Source organism: Camarhynchus parvulus, chromosome 2 (genome assembly GCF_901933205.1).
Source record: "Camarhynchus parvulus chromosome 2, STF_HiC, whole genome shotgun sequence".
Classification (NCBI taxonomy): domain Eukaryota; kingdom Metazoa; phylum Chordata; class Aves; order Passeriformes; family Thraupidae; genus Camarhynchus; species Camarhynchus parvulus.
In genome coordinates, this window is record NC_044572.1 from 111,638,711 (window position 1) to 111,658,689 (window position 19,979).

The 19,979-nt window shown below is 38.4% G+C and overlaps 1 protein-coding gene across 6 annotated transcripts in view; it reads right to left on the reverse strand.

The window, feature by feature from the left end:
- Positions 1 to 19,979, reverse strand: part of ST18 (ST18 C2H2C-type zinc finger transcription factor) — a 100,510-nt gene that overhangs the window by 2,806 nt on the left and 77,725 nt on the right. For 5 of the 6 annotated variants that reach the window (XM_030965132.1, XM_030965108.1, XM_030965124.1 and 2 more), the window contains 9 exons: positions 17,245 to 17,360; positions 13,994 to 14,056; positions 13,132 to 13,200; positions 7,972 to 8,034; positions 7,796 to 7,876; positions 6,532 to 6,753; positions 4,431 to 4,519; positions 2,859 to 2,962; positions 525 to 668 (listed from right to left, as the gene is read on the reverse strand). In XM_030965132.1, coding sequence (XP_030820992.1) covers positions 525 to 668; positions 2,859 to 2,962; positions 4,431 to 4,519; positions 6,532 to 6,753; positions 7,796 to 7,876; positions 7,972 to 8,034; positions 13,132 to 13,200; positions 13,994 to 14,056; positions 17,245 to 17,360 — 951 coding nt within the window. Of the gene's footprint in view, positions 1 to 524; positions 669 to 2,858; positions 2,963 to 4,430; positions 4,520 to 5,616; positions 6,754 to 7,795; positions 7,877 to 7,971; positions 8,035 to 13,131; positions 13,201 to 13,993; positions 14,057 to 17,244; positions 17,361 to 19,979 lie in introns of those variants that run through there. The other variant, XM_030965140.1, reaches the window with a different exon arrangement.

A 19,979-nucleotide genomic window follows, 5' to 3' on the forward strand; every position in this document is an offset into this window, starting at 1 on the left:
GTGACTGACGCTCCCCCTAACTGTCCTTTCTTAATCTTCCAGTAGCACTCTTGACATTTGGAAGGGGAACTGGAAACACAAGTACCTCTGTGGATTTGGCTTAGTTTGAAAGTATGATGTGAAATTCTTGAGAAGATGGAGCTTGGTTATCTCAAGAAAAATCATCTGTATGAAACAGGTTATAGTTTTGATCTGGGAGCTAAGTCAGAGAGGATTCTCATGAGAGTGAAGTTTTCACTCTTTGTGCAGGATGGGTGTTCAGACAGGGAGGTTTGAGGGAAAAGCCTCTCTTGCATGGTGTGGTACAGGGCAGAGATACCAGGTCTGGCTCATTCCTGAAAGCAATTGCGCCTACAACCACACAGACTTCATGATCCTGCATCTTTGCAAAGCAAATCAGCCTAAAAGTGCTTTCTGCTAATGCAGCTCCAGTGCTCCTGCCAGTCCCTGAGCTTTCTCATCTGCTTCAAGTGCTGGCAATGCAGTCTCAAAAGAAGGTGTTAACCTGCTGGCTGTGGGCTTACCATCTGTGGCAGCTGAATGTCAGCGAGACTGGAGATAAGGGCTTGGCTTAAGCCAGCTAACTCCTTCAACAGGCTCTCGTTGTTCTGCTCTATGAGTTTGTTCTCCTCTTCTATTGTTTTCAAATTGCTCTCCATAGATGTGATCTAAAAGAGATAGGCAGGCACAAACACAGACAAACCCTTGAAAGCATTGTTTCTGCAGTTTGAACCCAAAATATCAGCTGCGTGGTTATGAGAGAGGCCATGATGAATCTGAAAAACTCAGCTATGCCTTTTTTAGGAGAGATGTAACTTCTCCACAGAACATTCAGAGCAAAGAAGAGGTTGTATTTGCTCTGAAATGAGGGACCTTGCTGCTGGTTAATGGAGAAACCTTGCGGCAGCAAAGCACTAGAGAGTGCCCCAGAGTGGGAGGAGGGAATTGAGCTTGCAGAGGAGGGTCAGTGTGGAGCTAGGATGGAGTGTGGCCTCAGGGCTGGCGGAGGGAAGGAGAAAGGAGGTTGATGTTTTCATTGCTGTCCTGCTCTTACAGCATCCCTGCTGCTCGACCACAATAGCAAGGGCACGGGTATTGGGTATTAGCTGTTGTGCTGCTTTCCCGCCCTGCTCCTGGGTGAGCTCTGGGCTGGCTGGGATTAGCAACAGGCCTGGTGCTGGGAACAATGAGGAAAAAATAGAGTGGAAAGGAAACTAAGAGGCTGAGCACGTATCACAAAGATGATCTCTGAGCAATGGAATGGAAAGGAGGGTTTTGGAAAGAGCAGGAAAAAGTAGCCAAGATAGAAAAAAATGGTATCTTTTTAAAGTGAGAGTTCTGGGACATAGTCAGATCTGAAAGTTTAGATGTCGAAAGCAGTGCTGAAAAAAACAAAATGAGCAATGGCAGGGTCTGGTTCCCTCCTGCCCTGCTCCTTGTCCTGGGAGCAGACAGCTCAGCAGAGCAGAACCAAGGGCTGCCATCCCTGAGCCCCACCACAGCTCCACAATGACCAGTGCAGTCACACCCACAGTTGTCATGCCCACCCTTCCTTATTAGTATGCACCTCTTTGCATTACTGAAATGCTTCCTGCTTGTGGCCACTTTAGTTCCTTTGTTCATGCACAGCCACACAGAAAAACTCCCCAGTGTGAGAAACCCCTTTTTCTGTGCCTGTCATCCACTACAACCCCTCCTCTGGAGGGTGTTCATAGCAGTCTAACACCTGGCTGGGGTAGAGTAAAAGGAGGTAGGAGGTTTATGTCTCCTGCCGTGGTTCAGGCTTTGCTGGTCAAGCTGCCTTCACCAGGGAGAAAGTCCAGGGAGAAGAAATCTGACTGCATAAACTGGGCAATCTCCATGCAAATAGCGCAGTGACCACCAGAGAGAACCTAATGGCCTGTGACAGTGAGCCCGTCCCCCCTGCAGTGTAGTTTGGGCTGGATATCCCCACAAATGCTGTGGTGTGCAGCCAGATTGTTTAGATCCAGCGCAGGTGGCACAGGCTTCTTTCTACCTTGTTTAGACCATACACGCAGTGGTTATTGCAAAAACAGCAGGAGTCAACACTGCTCATTCAAATGTGGTGAAAATAGAGGGGGGGTATGGTTACCCTCAGTTTGGTTTAGATCAGTTTGGATTTATATTCTGTTCACAGATTTAATTTTATTTCACTTTTATTCTGAAAATTCTGAAGCTTCTGCTCATGCTTTTACCGAATCTGCCCGGGTTATCTTCCAGGTGTATATGGGAGTCGGAAGGGATGAAGCTATACAGCTCACTCCATAGAACCACTATCAGCATATTAAAGACAACTTAATCTCTCCAGTATACAAAATAATGAAAGAGAATGACTCTTTTGCATAACTCCCATCAAAATCCTCTGCTACACAAACTAGCAAAAGGTATACATTCCTTACCAGCTGTTGCCTGGAGGCAAAATTCAAAGTATTTGAATAATTGACAATGGGTGAGCTAAACTAGGAAAATTTTCTTAGGTACTCATTAAGACTTGGAGTGGGTTTGTAAGAAGAATTATCATCCCTAAAAACTCAAGTCATAGGATCTCCCTGGTTTGGTAAGCAGATGTTTGGTCAACAAAGGAAAATGGGTGTTTTGTTTGGTAAGTATTTTTCATGTCTACTTGCTAAGATTACCTACAAACTGTCCTGAATTTGTCATTCACCAGATCTTTAAGACAATACCTGCTACTCATTTACAGAAAACAACAAAAAGCAAGAGCTTGGAAAAAAGTGCAGAGGAGACTAGCTATTTTTAAACATAACATTTACATAGCATTTAATTTATTTATCACGCTTAAACATAGCATAGGAAAGGGTTTCACATTTATGGCATACCTGAGTTTGAAGTTTCATCATGTCAGCTTCAATTTTAAGATTGGATTCATTCAGTTCTTTTATTTCCTCATCCAAGTGTCTTATTTCTTCATCACTTTCAATGCCTGTAAATAGTTGAAAATAACAACATCAGATTTAAAGTGTACACATGACAATGGATGTATAAGTAACCAGCTGCATTACCTGGTATTTAATCATAGCAAAATAAGATTTTCAACAAATGATTGATCCTTATATTGTCTTTGATTTTACTGTCAAAATTCTTGCCTTCCTCTTAAACATTTATATGACCTGAAACATAGATGGGGCTATCTTGGTCCTAATTTTTTCACACTTTCTTTTTTCATTGCATCATGCAACTACAAGCTGAAGGGTACAGAAAGAAAAAATTGCCCAGAAAGAGGAAAGTTTATCATAAATGTGAGGAGATTTTTATGGTGCTTGGGTGTGGGGTTTTTGTTTGTTTGGTTTGGTTTGGGTTTTTTTGTTTTGTTTTGTTTTTTTTTAAGAGAATGCAACAGGAACCCTTCTTTTTCAGGAAATACAGCCGGGCAACATCTTCACTAGTATTGTAATTGTTCACTCATCTGTACCTGTTTCTGATTTTGCAAGAATCTCTGTGGGGGCAAGCTCCTGTGCAGAATAACTTCAATAAGCACAGCCTTAGTTATATCTGATAAATAGTGAAGTTTAAATAACAGGAAAGGGTGAAATTTTCAGAAAGCTAAGTATTGCAGGGAAAAAAAAAACCAACAAAAAACCCCAAGGAAGGCAGTCTTTTTCATTCCAACAAGTCAGATAGCAAAGTAAAAAAGCTTCAGTTCTTTAATGAAAGCCTTATCCTGAAAAATACTGAGCTGTAGCAGCTGCTGGCAAATGCATGTGCTTGTTTCTGCTTAGTATCACTCTGAGCCCAACTCTGCCTGGAGATTTGTGCCACTGTTGTTACTGCTTTAAAGCCTAGAACCGAGTCTACTGGGGAGCCAGCATGGGAAATCTGTAAGCAGTAATGCAACCATTTTCCTCAGCAGTTGGAGGCTAAAGACTGGATTTCCTGAATCCTGGCTCAATGCCCAACTTGCTAAAGCACATTGTATAAGAAGGGAGACTCCTACACATTTCCCCGTGCAACTCTTTGCTAATTATTGCCTTGCACTTAGGTTAGCTAAATTGCACAAGCACTGCATAGATACTAAACCATCTAGGAATGAAGTTAGAGAGATGAGTCAGTTTCTGCCCACGATATTTCTCTCTTCGTACCTTATTCAGATAGCTAAGTCCTCCTGATCTGTAACTAATTGTTTATTAATTAAAACAATATTGAAAGGATACCCAAATAAAAAAAATAATGCTCTGGAACAAAAGCATATCCTCAATGTTCAGTTATCAAGACGTAAATGAGAATAATTTTATAATCTCTCATGCAAATATTTTTTGTTAGTCACGATTTTTATTGCTAGAGACAGAGTACTGAGAATTAATGCCAGAATGGCATAAAGGGGCACAAGTATAAATGGGAGTCAGGGCCCTTCTATCTAAATAAATGTCATCATTTTTTACAGATCTCCTTACCGCCACTTGCTTTAAGCTTGATAGTCATTAATTCTTCCGAAATTTTGCCCTTTTTTATGGTTTGTGCATTCAGAGGACAACCAGACAGGCTGAAACAGATAGGAAAAAAAAACATTAGCACCCACTTGAAAATGGCAACAATCCTTTCAGGCAATATTATCATGCACTTGGACAGACCTCTGTACCTAAGGTCACATCAGTATCTCCATTATAGCATGGCTTCGGGGAATGACATAACTCATAAAGAGTCATTTAGCTGTATATTTCAGCTTGAAAATTGGCACAGAAATCTCAATCTATGAGTAAACAACTCTTAAGCATATTTCAAAATAAACAAAATTGCAGTAGCAGCTACTGTTAAGCTATATGAAGATGCATTTACAGAATTTGTCAAATTCAAACACTTACAAACTGTTTTTATCAAGGGATTGTGCTCCAAAGGAGAGGAGAGTGTGGTATTTAAAATGGCAAGTTTACTATCCTAAAAAAAATTAGTTAATGGGATGATGTCCACAGTGACCAATTATTGTATCACTTTGTTGATACATAATAATGATCAATACAATAATAACTCTGGATATACCCTATAGGCTGTAATAGCTTTTTTGAATGGTTCCATTATATAGTCAGTTTGCTTTTTAACCACTGTTCACATTAAATTACATTTTGCTATTTCAAAGCTTACAATTTCATCAGCTGGTAATTATCGGAGGCAATTTTTATAGCCCACTAAAGGGCTAAGAGGAATTGCACTGTCTTAATACTATCTTTATAAATAACAAAGAAGAAATACCCATGTGCTGAAGAACTGGCAGCAAGATTTGTTTTTAGGTGTATCTGAGTAAGGAGAGAGGGAAAATTTTGTTCCACAGGAAAATGGTTGATGTGTGTGTGTGTGTATGTGTGTGTAAAAATTTTTTAAAAAAGAGAATCCTAACAGACAAGGCATTTCCACATAGCAAAAAAAACCCACCCCAAAAACAACAAAAGTAGCAAAACCTAAGCTTTCATTAGCTTGGCTAAAAGCTATACAGAAAGATGCTAGTTCTTAATTTCTAAATTTTTGCTTATTATCTCTGCCCAGAGCAGATAGCTAGCTGGGAGATTGTTTGAAACCCATGAGAAAATTGTTAGGTTTCTAACATCCTAGGAAAGGATATAAAACAAAGTTATATTTGCTACATCATTTTAACTAATGTGATCTTGAGAGTAACCCAGTCTCATGTAGGACAGGAATCATCTGTACTATGGATTGCTACCAGCTAAAATACAGTTTTTGCTACTTGCTTAATTAGCCACAATTTACAGTAGTGTACTAATGAAAATACTTTTAAATGGGATGTAGGAAATAAAATTAAGATAACACTGGACTCTGACTGAATTTATTCAAATGACCATGGGCATTTGATGTTTTGGAGAAGTTGGCTCAAATTGTTAGGAAGAAAGCAAAGGAGACAGAGAATGTAGACTTAATTACTATTAAAGACAGAATACCAAACTTGCCAATCAGAGTCTTTGATTATTTTTGATTCAATATAGTCAGATTATTATTTTTCACAGTGATAGATAGTGTTTGTTTTTAGTTATATGTGTGACTTCTCTTCAATGATAATTTTCTTTGTAAGATTGTTATAACTTTGAACTTTTAATCCATATAAGAGCTGCATGCTTATTGTTTTTCCTTTGTGTAACTTTAGCTGCTTAAATACAAAGTTTATGAGTATAACTTTTCCACTGGTAGAAAGATTAAATGAATGACTGTTGGCTAAATCTTTTCTGGTGACATTTCAATGATATTTCTCTTTTCTTTGGAAGATATGCAGATACAACTCCATATTTCTCTAGGAAATAACTCTTCTTAATTTTAAAATGCATAGACACTGTACTAATCTGAACACCTTGGAAAGTCATGCTTCAATGGGAACATAGAAAAAGACATAAAAGTTTAAGTCTCTCAAAGTAATTCTGTTTTGTATCACTTTGCCTGCAATGTTATTACTCAAAAGACTTTAGCACAATTTATTCTGACTCTAAACTCACATGTTGCCAATTCAGAGTGGAATGTTAAGGAAAAATGAAAAGAGAAAACACAAAGTTATACCTTCTGTGCGTGACAAAAACATTATTAACATGACCCAGCCCGTTGCAGCCTGGCAAAGGACAGTGTGGCAGCTCCTGTTTGTTCAGTTTCCAGGATAGCGAAGACCCATTGACAGGACTCTCCTTCTGTCTCTTGGCAGCCAAAGGACAACCAGAAGCAGTGCGATGAGAAGTGTATTTACCTGATATGTGACCTTGGCCATCACAGCCTATCACTGGGCATCTACAGAAACACAGCAAAAGAACCCTCATTTTCACTGTAGAGAGCAGGCAAAGACATTCTCAAAAAATCCTGAGAAAATAATTCTGGCTGCCTTTGCTACTTTGCTTTAATGGCGTAAAACTTGGTCCCTGTTGGCACACTGTACCAGAGCATCCAGCTCTTGTCAAGGTTGGTTATGGGGGTTCAACTGATACTAAAATAAGGCAACCTAAAATACAGCTGTAGAGACTGAGAAAATAAGACATTTATTTAGATAGTATTTTACTGGAAAAGAAATTTGAAATTCTATCACGGGCAATAAATCATGCTTCTTCAAGTGTACAGAAAGTCAACATTGTCTCCTTTTTATCTTGGTTTCTGGTATGAAACAGAGGGTGGGTTCCTGTAACTGGAAAACTTGCATGGAAATCCATGCAAATATTTGCAAAGAAAGGAGAGGGAATTTTTTGTGCTGCTCTGTCAGTGTTATGCAGTTTCACATATATCATTAGCAAGTATTAAGACAGCTCTCCATACAACGAAGTCTTCACTTTTATATTCTGGCAGTTTTCATTTCCAAATTTTAATGGAATGTGCATTCAAGCCAAGAATGTAGTGAATCTCTACGGAGTTTCCAGTTTTCACTTTAAGTGAAATTTTCATTCATAGATATAGAAAAGACTTGAGACTTACAGATATTTAAGTTCTCTGGAACATATTTTTAAGGTGTCACTCTGATTTAATTAGCTGACATGTTTCACCTCAGTCAGTAATAATTTTCCTTCATTTTGCCAAATTTTTCAACCCATTGGCATAGCACTCTTTAAAATAATTGGAGGAATACAAGCAGATACAGCAATCCTTCCTCACTGTTCAGTCTCCTAGGTGATGGACTCCACCAACTCCAGAAGAAGCAGAAACACTTGGTTTGCTTCCAGCTCTGGGCACTATTCTCACATGGCTGAGATTAACTGGGGCATCTCCCTATGATTCCTCAACTCCTGAACTCACACAGGCCATTTCCCCCCTTCCACCGGTGGTGCACCCCTGCTTCTGTACTCACTTAAGTTCAGGGTCTTCTTTTTCTTCCTTGGTAGGAGTGACTTTGATACCTCCTTTCCTGGCACGAGGGCAGCCAGACAAGCTGAAAGAAGCACACAGAATAAGAGCCACCTCTTTCTGCTGCTGCCAGCCGAGAGCCCTGAGCACTGCAGCCCCATGTGATGGGATGGTTGTTACCTTCTGTGGGATGCATAGTTCCCTGTCACATGGCCAGAGCCGTCACAGCCAGGTGTTGGGCACCTATGGAATAATACAGGAATCATAAAATATGGTCACAAAGATACAGAGTAAATAATGTGTACAATCTGTATTTTGTTTAGAGTGGAAGAAAGAACAGAATTTTTGTTGAATAACTAAACCTACCTCTACCACTGGTTTGTTTTTTTTTTTTAAATAAGCAGACTCTCTTTTTTTGGGGAACGTGTTTTTTTTTTTTTTTTTTTTTTTTTTTTTTTCTTTTTTTTTTAATAACAGAGTTTTAATATGGAATGTGAAATATATTGTATATGATGTGTTGATTTCATTAGTTTATATCAATGTTTGCATCAAACATTTTTCCTTGTACAGAATCAACATTACAAAGAGAAGAAAAAAGCAGCTTGATATAGATCTATCTGTAAATTTGCTATTATCTGTTTGTTTGTTATTGGTATGATGCTTTCAGGTAGAGATATAAATAAGCACTTTACCAGTATTTACAGAAAGGGAAATGAAAGCAGAGAAGCAGTTTTACTTTTGGCCATCGGTAGACGGTAGCCAGAATTTGAATTTAATAATTTGTGTATTCTAGCACTGTCAGCATACCGCAGGACCATCTCTTTCTTGCTTGAGATTCAGTTGGGTGTTCAGCTGAGCAATCGGATTATGCTTATTTCTCATAGTTAAGGGGTTGCTCTGTGTATGTGAGACAAACAAGCCTTTTCAAGTATGAATTTTTAATACTGAAACATCCATACAATAAAAAGAAAAAAGCCTGCTGGTTACAGTGCTTTTGCCAGCAGTCTGGCAGAGTGGGCTTCTTGCTTGCTGTGCCCCAAAAGCCGGCTTGGGTCAGTAGGTCTTTCCACTGACTTCTGTGGGGTTTGGAGCAGGACCTCACTGGTAACACCTTCCATCTCAGAAGTACAGAGATTTTATTTTTTCTTTAATTTTTCTTTTTTCTTTTTTAATTTTTTTTAATTTAGGCTGTTGTATATTTCTGGGGTGGTTTGGCTTGAGGTTTTTTTTCAGAGAAGATTAACGTACCTCAGTAAACAAAGCAGCACCAAAAAACATTTGCCTTAGAAGTTACGCCAGCCTTTTCTATGTTTCTGTATTATACAACACAAAGTTCTTATACTAAGCAACCCTAAGGGACTTTGAAATGCTATTATTTTTACAGAGTATCAGAATTACATAAGGAGTTGTGCCAAATAATGTTGTACTGAACCATTAAGGAAAGTTGCAGGGTTCAATACGCTCTTAAGGGTCCCAGTTGTTACTGAATCTTTCCTGAGTTAAAGAGATTCGTGATTTCACCTTGACATTGGTAGGCTGCCATGGAAAACACCTACAAATATAATGGTAATAGTACATCTGAGTGTGCAGGTGCATCTCTTCACAGAATATTTAAAACTAGTTTTCTGTGAACAATTAATTTGTCAAAAATCTGACTTCTTTTGGACATGAGCAGATTTATGCATTTATTCAAGCAAAAATCAGCATTATTTCAAATGAAGAAAGGGGTGAATTTTTTTTAATATAATATCAAAACATTTCATGATGACACTTAGTGAACTATATTTTTGGTGGCATGAATTGCCTCACACTGACAGCAAAGGTAAAGGCGGGGGTTTGCAGAGCGCTGGGACATGCTTGACTGTGTAGAACTAAATGTTGACCTGTTTAAGCGTGGGAAAAGGACTGGGCACAATGTCATGTGGAGCAGGCAGCAAGGGCAGATGTCTGGAGAGTGTGAATGCTCACAAGTAAATCCAGAACACCTGCCAAAAACTAAGGAAATTAATTTTGGCTACTTGTTTTATCAGATGATCACAGATGGAAGGGCTCCCTACATAGACTGGAGGTGGACTTTAATTCAAGAAAAGCTCTTTGTGTGAAGCATTCAGATCTGAAAGTCTGGGAGTTGTGAATATACTTATAAAGGACACTGAACTAAATTTTCTATCACCACATCTGAAGTTACCACTTCTGGCAGCAGACAGATTTCCAACTGTATTGGAGTCCAAGTTATTCTGAGGTCACTGAAGATTTCAGGCTGAGATATTGTCAGGACTAATGAAACTGTAAAAGGATATTTCAAGTGGGCTACTGACAAATAAGTAAAAAGCCTCATTAGCAAGACTCTTAATCTTGACAACTGGATTGGGTTGTCTAAATATTGGTTATATTTATGTATGGATTGTGAAATTCCAGAACACAAAATGCACCAAAAACCTATTGCCCTTCAATCAGTAAAGCTGGGGGATTTCATCAGCTTTTAAGTGGTGTTTGGACTGGTGCCCCAGCTTACGGAGTCATCCTCTATAATCAATTCCTCTGCAGAGCCAAGAAAATAAGATTTACATCGAAGGACCAGAGGTCTCAGGACATCAAATTAAGAGATGTCAACCCTCAGGTGGGTGTAGGTTACAAGTTCTCTTACAATTCTTCCAAATTTGTTATTCAAAAATAAAACTCTCAGTGATTTCTCATATAAATTCTTGAAAATGGGCATTGAGTACCTCCTATTTTGTCCCTTTCTCCAACAAGGGCATTGCTTTATCTTTAGGAAGATGAACTACAACTACATGTAAAATTTAAACACTGAGCTGCAGTTTTAGGAACACTTCTGGTACATTTTCTCCCTCAAAAGCTCACCTGAGGTGGTGGATATGAACTGTAGTCAAGGCAAACCCATAGAGGTCAGCTGAGAAAACCGTTTTCTGAAATTGTTATACTGCCTATGGAAGGCATTATAACTCAGTATAAATCAGTATCAATGTTTTATGTGGAACCCATGTAGAAAAACTGCTCATATCTCCACGAAAAATTGACATTTAATCACTGCAAAAATGAGTCTAAGGGTAGGAGTGACCACCTATTCCTAAAAGTTTCTGAATTGTAAGTAAATATCTCTCTAAAGTACCCATTTAAAATTATTTAAGGCTCAATAAGCAAGTTCTTTGATTAAATAGGATATCTGCCCCAATTATCCCTTTTAGCTTTAAAATCTGAGTCATCATCAAACTTGTGTTTTAAATTGACCACCTCAGATTGTTCTGAGCAGCAAGAATCCTCATATAGAAATTCTCTTGAATCTGAGTCACAGGCCCACTTTCTGAGCAGACCTTCATTATTTCCAAACTGTGGATCGCATGGAAGCCTTGTATCTTTGCTGGCATAGAGTTTCATAATTAAAGCCAAAATCTTATCTTGATTCTGGCAAATTAAACATGAATAACATTTGGAAAAAATACACAGCTTTTTCATATTCATGCCTAACTACATGAGGGTACTTTCCTGGCCTGATTCTATGAGCATTTATGCCCTCTGCTCACATAGCAATGCTACAATTAACTATTGCTATCACTATACCAGAGCAAGCATGATTGCAGCATTTTGGAAAAAGATTTAATTTAGACAGAAGCAAAGTTTTGTTCAGAATATCACCTGAACTATGTTTGCAAGAACCTAAATAAAGGTGGTACATTTGTGAAAAATAATTTTATTTAGCCTTTTCTCATTTTGCAAATTGTCTGTGAACAGATTTTGATTTTTGCTCTTTTTCTAGTTAATTGAAATTAAATGCTTACTGCGTTGTGCAACATATTTCTGTCTGTGAAATGTCCATGAACTTTGACTTTGTCTTTCACAACTCACTTATTATACATGGCGTACAGTGTGCAGTTTGTCATTTAAGTCATATGCTGTTGCTCCTCTTTCCTTATGGCATGACCAAAACTCTAGAAGCTTTAGTGGAAAAATAACCATATTGGTATGCAAATTTACTTATTCACACATGAATGGGGCGGGGGGGTGATGCATGAGGAGCAACTATTCAAAATATTTGTGTGAGTGTCTTTGTATGGCAGAAAGCCAATAAAAGCAGGGACAAATATATATGACTCAGCAAATGACTTCAAATTTGTCAGCATTTTTGCAAGCCAGTTCCTTGCTAACTGTTCTGCTCTTTTTAAAATAAACTAAACCTAAATTTTATACCTTTTGGGATTGGAAATGTCAAAAAATGCAGCATTGTGCCAGTGTGCCAGTTTACCTACTGGCTTTGTGAACTGCTTTGGACAGCTGCCTATATAAATGGTCTTTCTTTGCTATTTTGCTGCATCTCCTGTACATTCAACTTCATACCATCAGTTCAGCATTTCAATTATAACTGAAGTTGTAAGGCTAGGGAATAAGACCACTAACATTGGATCTGGGGAAGCCAAACACTGCTCCAAGCCTAAATGTAGCCACTTCTGTTATTAATACTATTAGAAAAGGAAAATAGTGCCATGATCAGACTTTATTTTCTTCTATCTGGACTAGGGATAAACCTAAAGGACAGAAAGGACAGTCACAGGGTTCTCCCCTTTTTACATGCATTCATGAATTTTTCCAAGCCATCTATTATGGGATCCAATTTACAAGTTGCAGAGGGAAAGCTATGAAAGAACTCTAATTATCCTTCCCTTTTCCCCACATCCTTATTGACAAAGCCAATTCAATAACTAGATGACTGGTTGCCAGTGCCTCTCTTGACTACAGATTTTTGAAATATTCATATGTCCCTATACATCTGTCTATATAGCAAAGCCTGCACAGTCCTTTTGTAAGTGACATTTCATGGTGAGAATTATGCCAGCACAAAATCGTATGACTTGATGCCTGCTTCAGTGGCATTAGACTCATAGTATAGGGTAGTGACAAATAAAAAAGGATTTGCAGGTATTCTGGTCTCATTTTTAGATTTATTCTAACTAGATTTTTTTCTTACTAAATAATTCCAATTAATTCTATCTGAACCAGTTGCCAGATCCATCTTACATATTAGATATTTTCTATTCCTTTCTGATTCAGAAATACTGAGAAAACTGCATCTTTCCTAGTGTTCACAATTTTTGTTCCCCGAGGCCCTGATTAATTAATGAAAATGTAGGGGTACAAGAAAAAAGAAAGACAAATGGAGAAAAGTAAACTTTATTTCACTCAAAAGCTTTCAAACCAATTCACTAGACTTTTCAGAAAAAGGTGTGATGCTGCTCAGAGCAATTCAAATTTACAACTTCAATAACACAGGGAACATGTTTGTCGAAGATAAAGAACAATAACATTTGTGCTACTGTCAATACTTACTTGAGCTCCTGAGAGTTAGCAGCCATAAGGGATTTTAATGTCTTGTCAGCTAATGGGCACCCAGAAACACTGAAAAGAAAACCTGGATGTGAAATATTTTACTAAACCAAAGCATTTATTTTTATCTAAAACACCAACTTCCAGACAATATATGCTTTATATTACTTAAAATTATACTCTCAAATATTTATTCTCGGCAAAGAAGGACAAACATAAAGCTGTGGTTCTTAAATCACTAAAAACAGTATGTAGTTTGGGACAAAGGTTTCTAGCCCCTGTAAAGCTTTGCTATGAGGGGACAGTGGTACACAGAATCCATCCTTTATGTTTCCTATATGAAGGACAGCTAGAGGATCTGGTCCACGTGGTTGGTAAAAGGCAGAAAACATTTCTATTCTGCTCCCAAGGGGAAAGCAGGAAATTGTTTCAACACCCAGGTTGACAGTAGGCTATTTTGAGAAAAATATTTAGTATCCTGAGGTTATAATAGCAGATTATGAATTTCAAAGCCATTCATAAAGAGGTATGCAGAAACCTCATTTATAATCAGATGCAACAGCATCTGTATAGAGACTACTTGTCCACTCAGGGAAATGCAAACTTCACTAAATGACTTTTCTGCAGGTGTCAGCTGAGAAATGCAGCTACAGTAATAAGCATATGCTGCTTAACTGCCTCAGTGTATTAAGTCCACACCTCCACAAATATAACAAAAATCAGGAAAAACAGCCGTGTTTCTCTGTGGATTATTTTCTGCAAATTGTTTTTGAATGCTTATCCATGGTTAGTACAAAGGGGTTCAAAGATGACAAGAGCTAGAAGTAGCTCTATTTCCTGTTTCAGGCTTCCTGTTGTTTCTTACCTGCGGTGTGAGGCATAGTTTCCTGTTACATGACCGCTACCATCACATCCTGGCGTTGGACAGCTGTGCAAAGAAGGAATGAGAAGTTAAGGTATATAAAATACACCACACAGCTCACCATACTCTGCAGTGAATTATGTAATGATCCTTAGGGCAATCACGTTCATCATTACACACTGTCACGACACTGCAGTAATCTAGGAAAACTTCATTCTAGTTTTTAATTATTACTTGACACACAGAGGGAAAGAATTTTTCCTATTTCCACAGTGCAAATAATTCAAACCTTAATTTCATCTGCGTAGAGTTACCTTTGCGTAGGTATTTTGCTTATAAAGTGGGTTCTTAAAAAGACTCTTTTATTATTGGCACAAAATTTTCACAGTAGTTCATAAATGCTGGAGCTGAAGTTTCTGATCTCACCTCAAGTATAACGTACTGGAGGCCAGAGAACAGTAAGATTTGAAATAATTCCTTTCACTTCTGACTAAAATAAGGCACCTTCTTTAGAAACATATCCAATATTTATTTACTGATACAAGTGAGAAAGATGTTAGGATTGCTTGCAGAAGAGAAAGCATGTCGATATTACACATCTGAAGTTCTGAAAGAGAACAAAACTTTTTCAAGCAGTTTCTCAGATGAACTGAGAAGTGATACAAAGGTTGTTGTGGTTTGGGAATGGTACTCTTTAAATTAATGTTCCCACCAAGACTCTCTAAACCATAGACTGCTTGCTCGCCCCCCTCCTTCCTCCTTCCCCTGCAGCAGGTTGGGGAGTAGAATTGGAGGCACAAAAGGTGAAAGAAAGCCACATCTCAAGATAAGAACAAATCACAGGAAACAGCAATGAGATAACAAAATGAATGGTAACAGCAAAAATATCCATAGGAAAGTGCCCAAGATAGGCAAATGATTGCTCAGAACAGAACTGGTGTTATCCAAGTGCTGCCTTTGCCAAGTTTACTTGACTGGGAGGAAAACCTTCTCCCTGGGTGAGGTTATAGAGTAACCCTCAGCCACCCCACCTCCTGGCTACTGCAAAATTTAACGCTGTCCTGGCTGGAACCAGGTGCACATTTAACAGAACAGATATGCTCATTTAAACCAAGAGATGGAGGCATGCTGGAGAAGACGTTAAAGCTTCTCTTTTTCCTCAGCCCTTCTTCAGTTGTAACACTGAAGTCAAGCTGGGATACAGTCCTCTGCAAAAGAGGAAAGATACTAAGAAATGCAGCGTGCAAGGATGGGAAGGTGAATTAAATACACCTTTGTACAGTACTTTGAAACACTCTAACCAGCCCTGGAGAGCTGCCTTACAAAGAACTGTTTTTCTTTCACTGGGAATATGGATTAAAGGGGCAAGCAGATGCTGCACAAAAACTGTTAGCTAGTGCTCCATGCTAATGAAAAAAGGGGTGCCTGAGATGCTCACCTGGCTTTTTTCTCTGAGCTGGCAGAATGCTAGGAAGTTTTTCAAATCTGTAAAAAAGCCTTAGGAAGACATCAGCCTCATTTTCACAGCCCATTTCAACAGTTGGCTGTTATGACCAACAGAATTTACATGAAAAAATAGAAAGCACATACTGGATGGTGGGATTCATAGAGTAGTTTGCTCCAACTGTGCTAACCACGTTCAGAATTTTTCTCTGCAAGCACTTATGTCATTTTAAAAGCTTCCTCATGATGGAGCCAACTGTACTGAATTTTTCAGTAAAATATCTGAGCTCAGTGGGATCACAGGAATGTAGTCTGATCTCTATATTGCCTATGGATTCTTCTGATAAATTAAAACTACTCTTTATTTAATTTTTGGCACAATTACATTTTAGACACCTGTTTTTAGATACTTTTCGGACCACTGTAAGCTCATCATTGCTCTAGTAAATACTTTGGTGTTATTATTTAGGAGGGTAAAACAGTATGTTACAGGTATCTCAAAACAGGTCACTATCACAATGGAATAAATACTACAAAAGAAATTCACCTTCAGCAAATAAACTCTCAGTGATTTTTGTATGCATTTGTTTTAGAAGAAGAGGCAAGACAACCTGACCTGTAGAAATTTAGGTCATGAACTATGACTGCAGATATAATGTGGTGAGTAGACAACATGCAGACTGCATGACATGGGGGGAAAGAACCGCTCTTCACAGCAGCTTGCCCCAGGGAAATGTAAATTCTAGAGACAGAGGCAGCTCTAACAGCTTCAATGCCTCTGAGCCTGGAGAGCAGGACACAGGTTGGCATGACGTGACTTGTTCATTCATGGGTGAGCCTGCAGTTCTGGGCTATCATTACTAAGTGATATGGACCACATTTGTTCAGAGAGACCTGCTCTGCTTTGGGACCAAAATAAAAGTTCCATAAATGGTTGCTGAGTCCTTGTTGACTATTACAGTGAAAACTCTGCGTTAATATCAAAATTATATTGATGTGAACCCAAAGGGATTTTGTGAAGAGCCTAGATGTGATTTTTAAAGAGTGACTTGTGTTATGAGCTGCTTGGGACACTTTTAGTGAAAAATTCTAAACAGAAGCAAGCTATTTTATGCAGACAGATTTAATAGAATTTATTTGCCATTCTAGATAGTAAAGTTTTGGAACTTAACACAGAGCAAGTGCATCTCAGTAATTGGGAAAAGAAAATATTAGCCTATTGTCCCAGGGTGTGAATTTCTACAGCCACTGGATTTTCAGCAGGACTGAATAACTAATTCTGCTTGGAAGGAAGAAGATGAAGGACTTAAACCTGTTTCCTACAGGTTGGGAAGCCCCATTCTGTATTATATTTTGTCTTTTTAGGAATTCTGCATGTTTTCTGTCTGAGAAATCCTAACTGCCTCTACACAAGTTCTAAGCAATGGGTCTATAATGACAATTGTTCAATTAAAGCTTATTCAATTATATAAGCATTAGCAGAGGCAATCTGTAGCATGTGATGAAACTGTGTGTTTTGTAGAAAGAGTTAAGTGCAAGTGCCCACTGATTACCTATCTATTTGAGGAATAAGGAGTGGCACCCAGTATAAATTTAGTCATTAATCTGTCCAGACCCCCAGGCACGCTGTGGCTTGTCACAGCTCCAGACCTCATGTCTGCATACCCACAATGTGGAACTAACTACTGGCAGGGAATTGTGCAAGTCTCCCTGCCCAGCTCCTGCAAATCTACTTCAAAACAGAAGTCAGAACAGCAGCATAGCCAGTCTTTACTAGGGCAAAGGAAAATGCAGCATTTTTTGTGACTCACGTGATGAGTTCCTTTTTGAGATCTCTTGAGTGGAGCTTGGGTTTAGGACTGGGTATGGAGACATCTCCTGGGTACTTCTTTTCCTCCATGTTTTCTGGAGAGCTCACTGGATCTTTCTGAAATATTAAATGAGAATGTAACAAAAGATTTCTCTCTTCAAGTCCTCCCACACATTCAAGAAACAATTTAATTTGCCATGGCAAGAAGAGAACCTACTAAAAAAAAAAAAAAAGAAAGAAATGAAAGAAAAATGACGGAGAGAAATTAGGAAAGTTTAGTATATCATAGTAGCAGGTTCTTACAGGCAGACTTTTAAGCAGATGCTAGTTTAAGCCATACATAGCAGAAATTTGTGTTTGTTTTATAAGATGGTGATAAAGGCCAAAGAAAAAGAGAAGACAAAGAAAAGAGAAGTGGTTTTTGGTAGAGCCAAACTAGACTTTGGCAGTTACGTTCTTTTTATTTACTGTGTAAGTACATTGCTGACTTTTGAATATAGTTGAAGTGGTGACCATTGCACCCTAAATTACAAAATTGCAATAATAAACTTTAAAAAGTGTTATTTACATAAGCAAATGTTAATGCAAAGCTTTTTAGATCTGTGGAATGGAATGCCCTGTTATCTTATTGATAGAGCAGATTCTTGTTAAAATAAAAACCATAAAGAACAAAACAATTTTGAAGCTTTCTTAATAGCAGGCTGCTAAGGGTAGTTCTTGATTTCTACTATTTGTAGATCTAAATCATCACTGCTACCGTGCTGTTTGGTGGATGGTATGAATCATGAGCATTCACTCCATTGGGAAGGCATTTTGGAAACTTGGAGTCCTGTTAGGAAATTGCATTTTTGTTTTCTGAAAAATCTTCTTTTTTAATTTCAAAATAACTTGGTTTTTGTTGTTTTGGTACTTAATGCCTTCCATTATTATTATCTTTATGAAAGATAAATATTTTCTTTCTGGAGGGATGTTCTGTAGCTATTTTATGATTCAAGAATTCTCCAAAGTTTATAGCACCAGTTATCAGACCTCTATGAATCCCTTCTTGGACTTCACATTGGTTTTGTGATTCCATTCCAATACTCAGGTGTTTCCTAGAGATTACCATCTGTAGGAGCAGAAACTGCTGCCCATGGCTGCGAGGAGAAGGTCCCAGCCTCTGCTAAACTCACAGCACTGGTGCCATGGATGCTCTGGGCTTGTGCAGCTGACAGATGTGCCAGGACAGAGGAGCAGGCTTGTCTGCAGAGCTGTTAACACAGAGTGCAGGGCTGAGTGGAATCTGGACTGAAAATGCAATTTCTGCCTCCTGGGTCTTGTAAGCTCTGCAGGGGTGTTTCTTCTGATAAAGCTTCCATATGGTCCTCAATTCTGGCAGCTCATCTTTGCCTGTTTGGGGGCTGGATCCTCAATATGACTTTCTTCTGCGTTCTGCTGCTGGCTACCTACTGCCTACTGTAACTCACACTTCACATACATATAGAAATGATGCCATATTATTGCTGTATCAATTACTACTGATTTTTTCAGCCACACTTGTGGGGTTAATTTGTTTGAGAATAATCTAACCTGATACAAATATAAAAAGCAAAAATACATATATTCAGCTTTACTAAACACATAGTAATTAATGAGTAATTATTTTAAATAAATAGAAAAACCCTCATATATTTCAGGCTTGGGGAATTATATTTCTGAAGGAGAACTTCAGATAAGGAGCAACAGAGAAAATTAGCAACTACAGAAGGACTTGATGTTAGTGCAGAAATAATAAATGATTGAAAGTCTTCCAAACATGGAAACTAAAATGCTAAAATGCAAAAGTAGAAAAATGTATGTCAGCTTTGTTCAAGATCCAAGAAACATTAAAGATACTTTTCCAAACTTGGTTTAAATCTTGTTCCCAGTGGCATATAGGGGTAATTTTGGCAGTGGCATATAGGAGTGATTTTGCCATGGGTATTTGAATTCCTGGCTACTTCTATCCACAAGTTCTGACCTACCTTTCTTAGAAACACATAAGTGCAAGCAGGGATCATCGCTGGCACAAGTTATTGTAAAATCAAAAGCTCCCCAAGAAAACAACCAAAAATGCTAACCCCCTGTTGACAGCTAGAAGGGATCAGATGTCAAAATAACTTCAAAAAAAAAAAACAGATAAAATGGTTTCCCCTTATTTTAATGGAGGTTAAAGAATGGTGGTTTATCAGTTTCCTGTCTAACAACTAACTCTGCCAGGCTACATCTGCATCACTAAACTGATATGAGTTTCTAAAAATTTAAAGCATGCCTTGCCTGGATCCCATGTATCTAAACCAGGCAGACATCAGCCTCTTCCATTTCTCCTGAGAGCAGCCTGGATTAGGGGGTGGTGAAGAGGACTCTCTAGCACTCCACTGTGATCCTGATCTGGGTCATGTACCTCAGGATGCACCTGCAGCACACCAGAATTGCCATAACTGTTTGTGCTGCAGGCTGTGTTAATATTTTCATATGTGTAACTTATATATGTGTAACTTGTCTTCTTTGTTTTAAATGAAAGATATTCTGATCTTTCGCTGGTGATGGACCAGAAACTTTATGTGTGTGTGTGAGTTATTCATCATGTCACTGTCTGATACCTGCTGCACAGAGCAGACTGATGGCGAATTATGTATATCCAAGGCTTGAGAAAACACTACAGTATTGCAGTTCACAGCTTCATTTCACTGAGTCATTTCATAAAAACAAGACTTC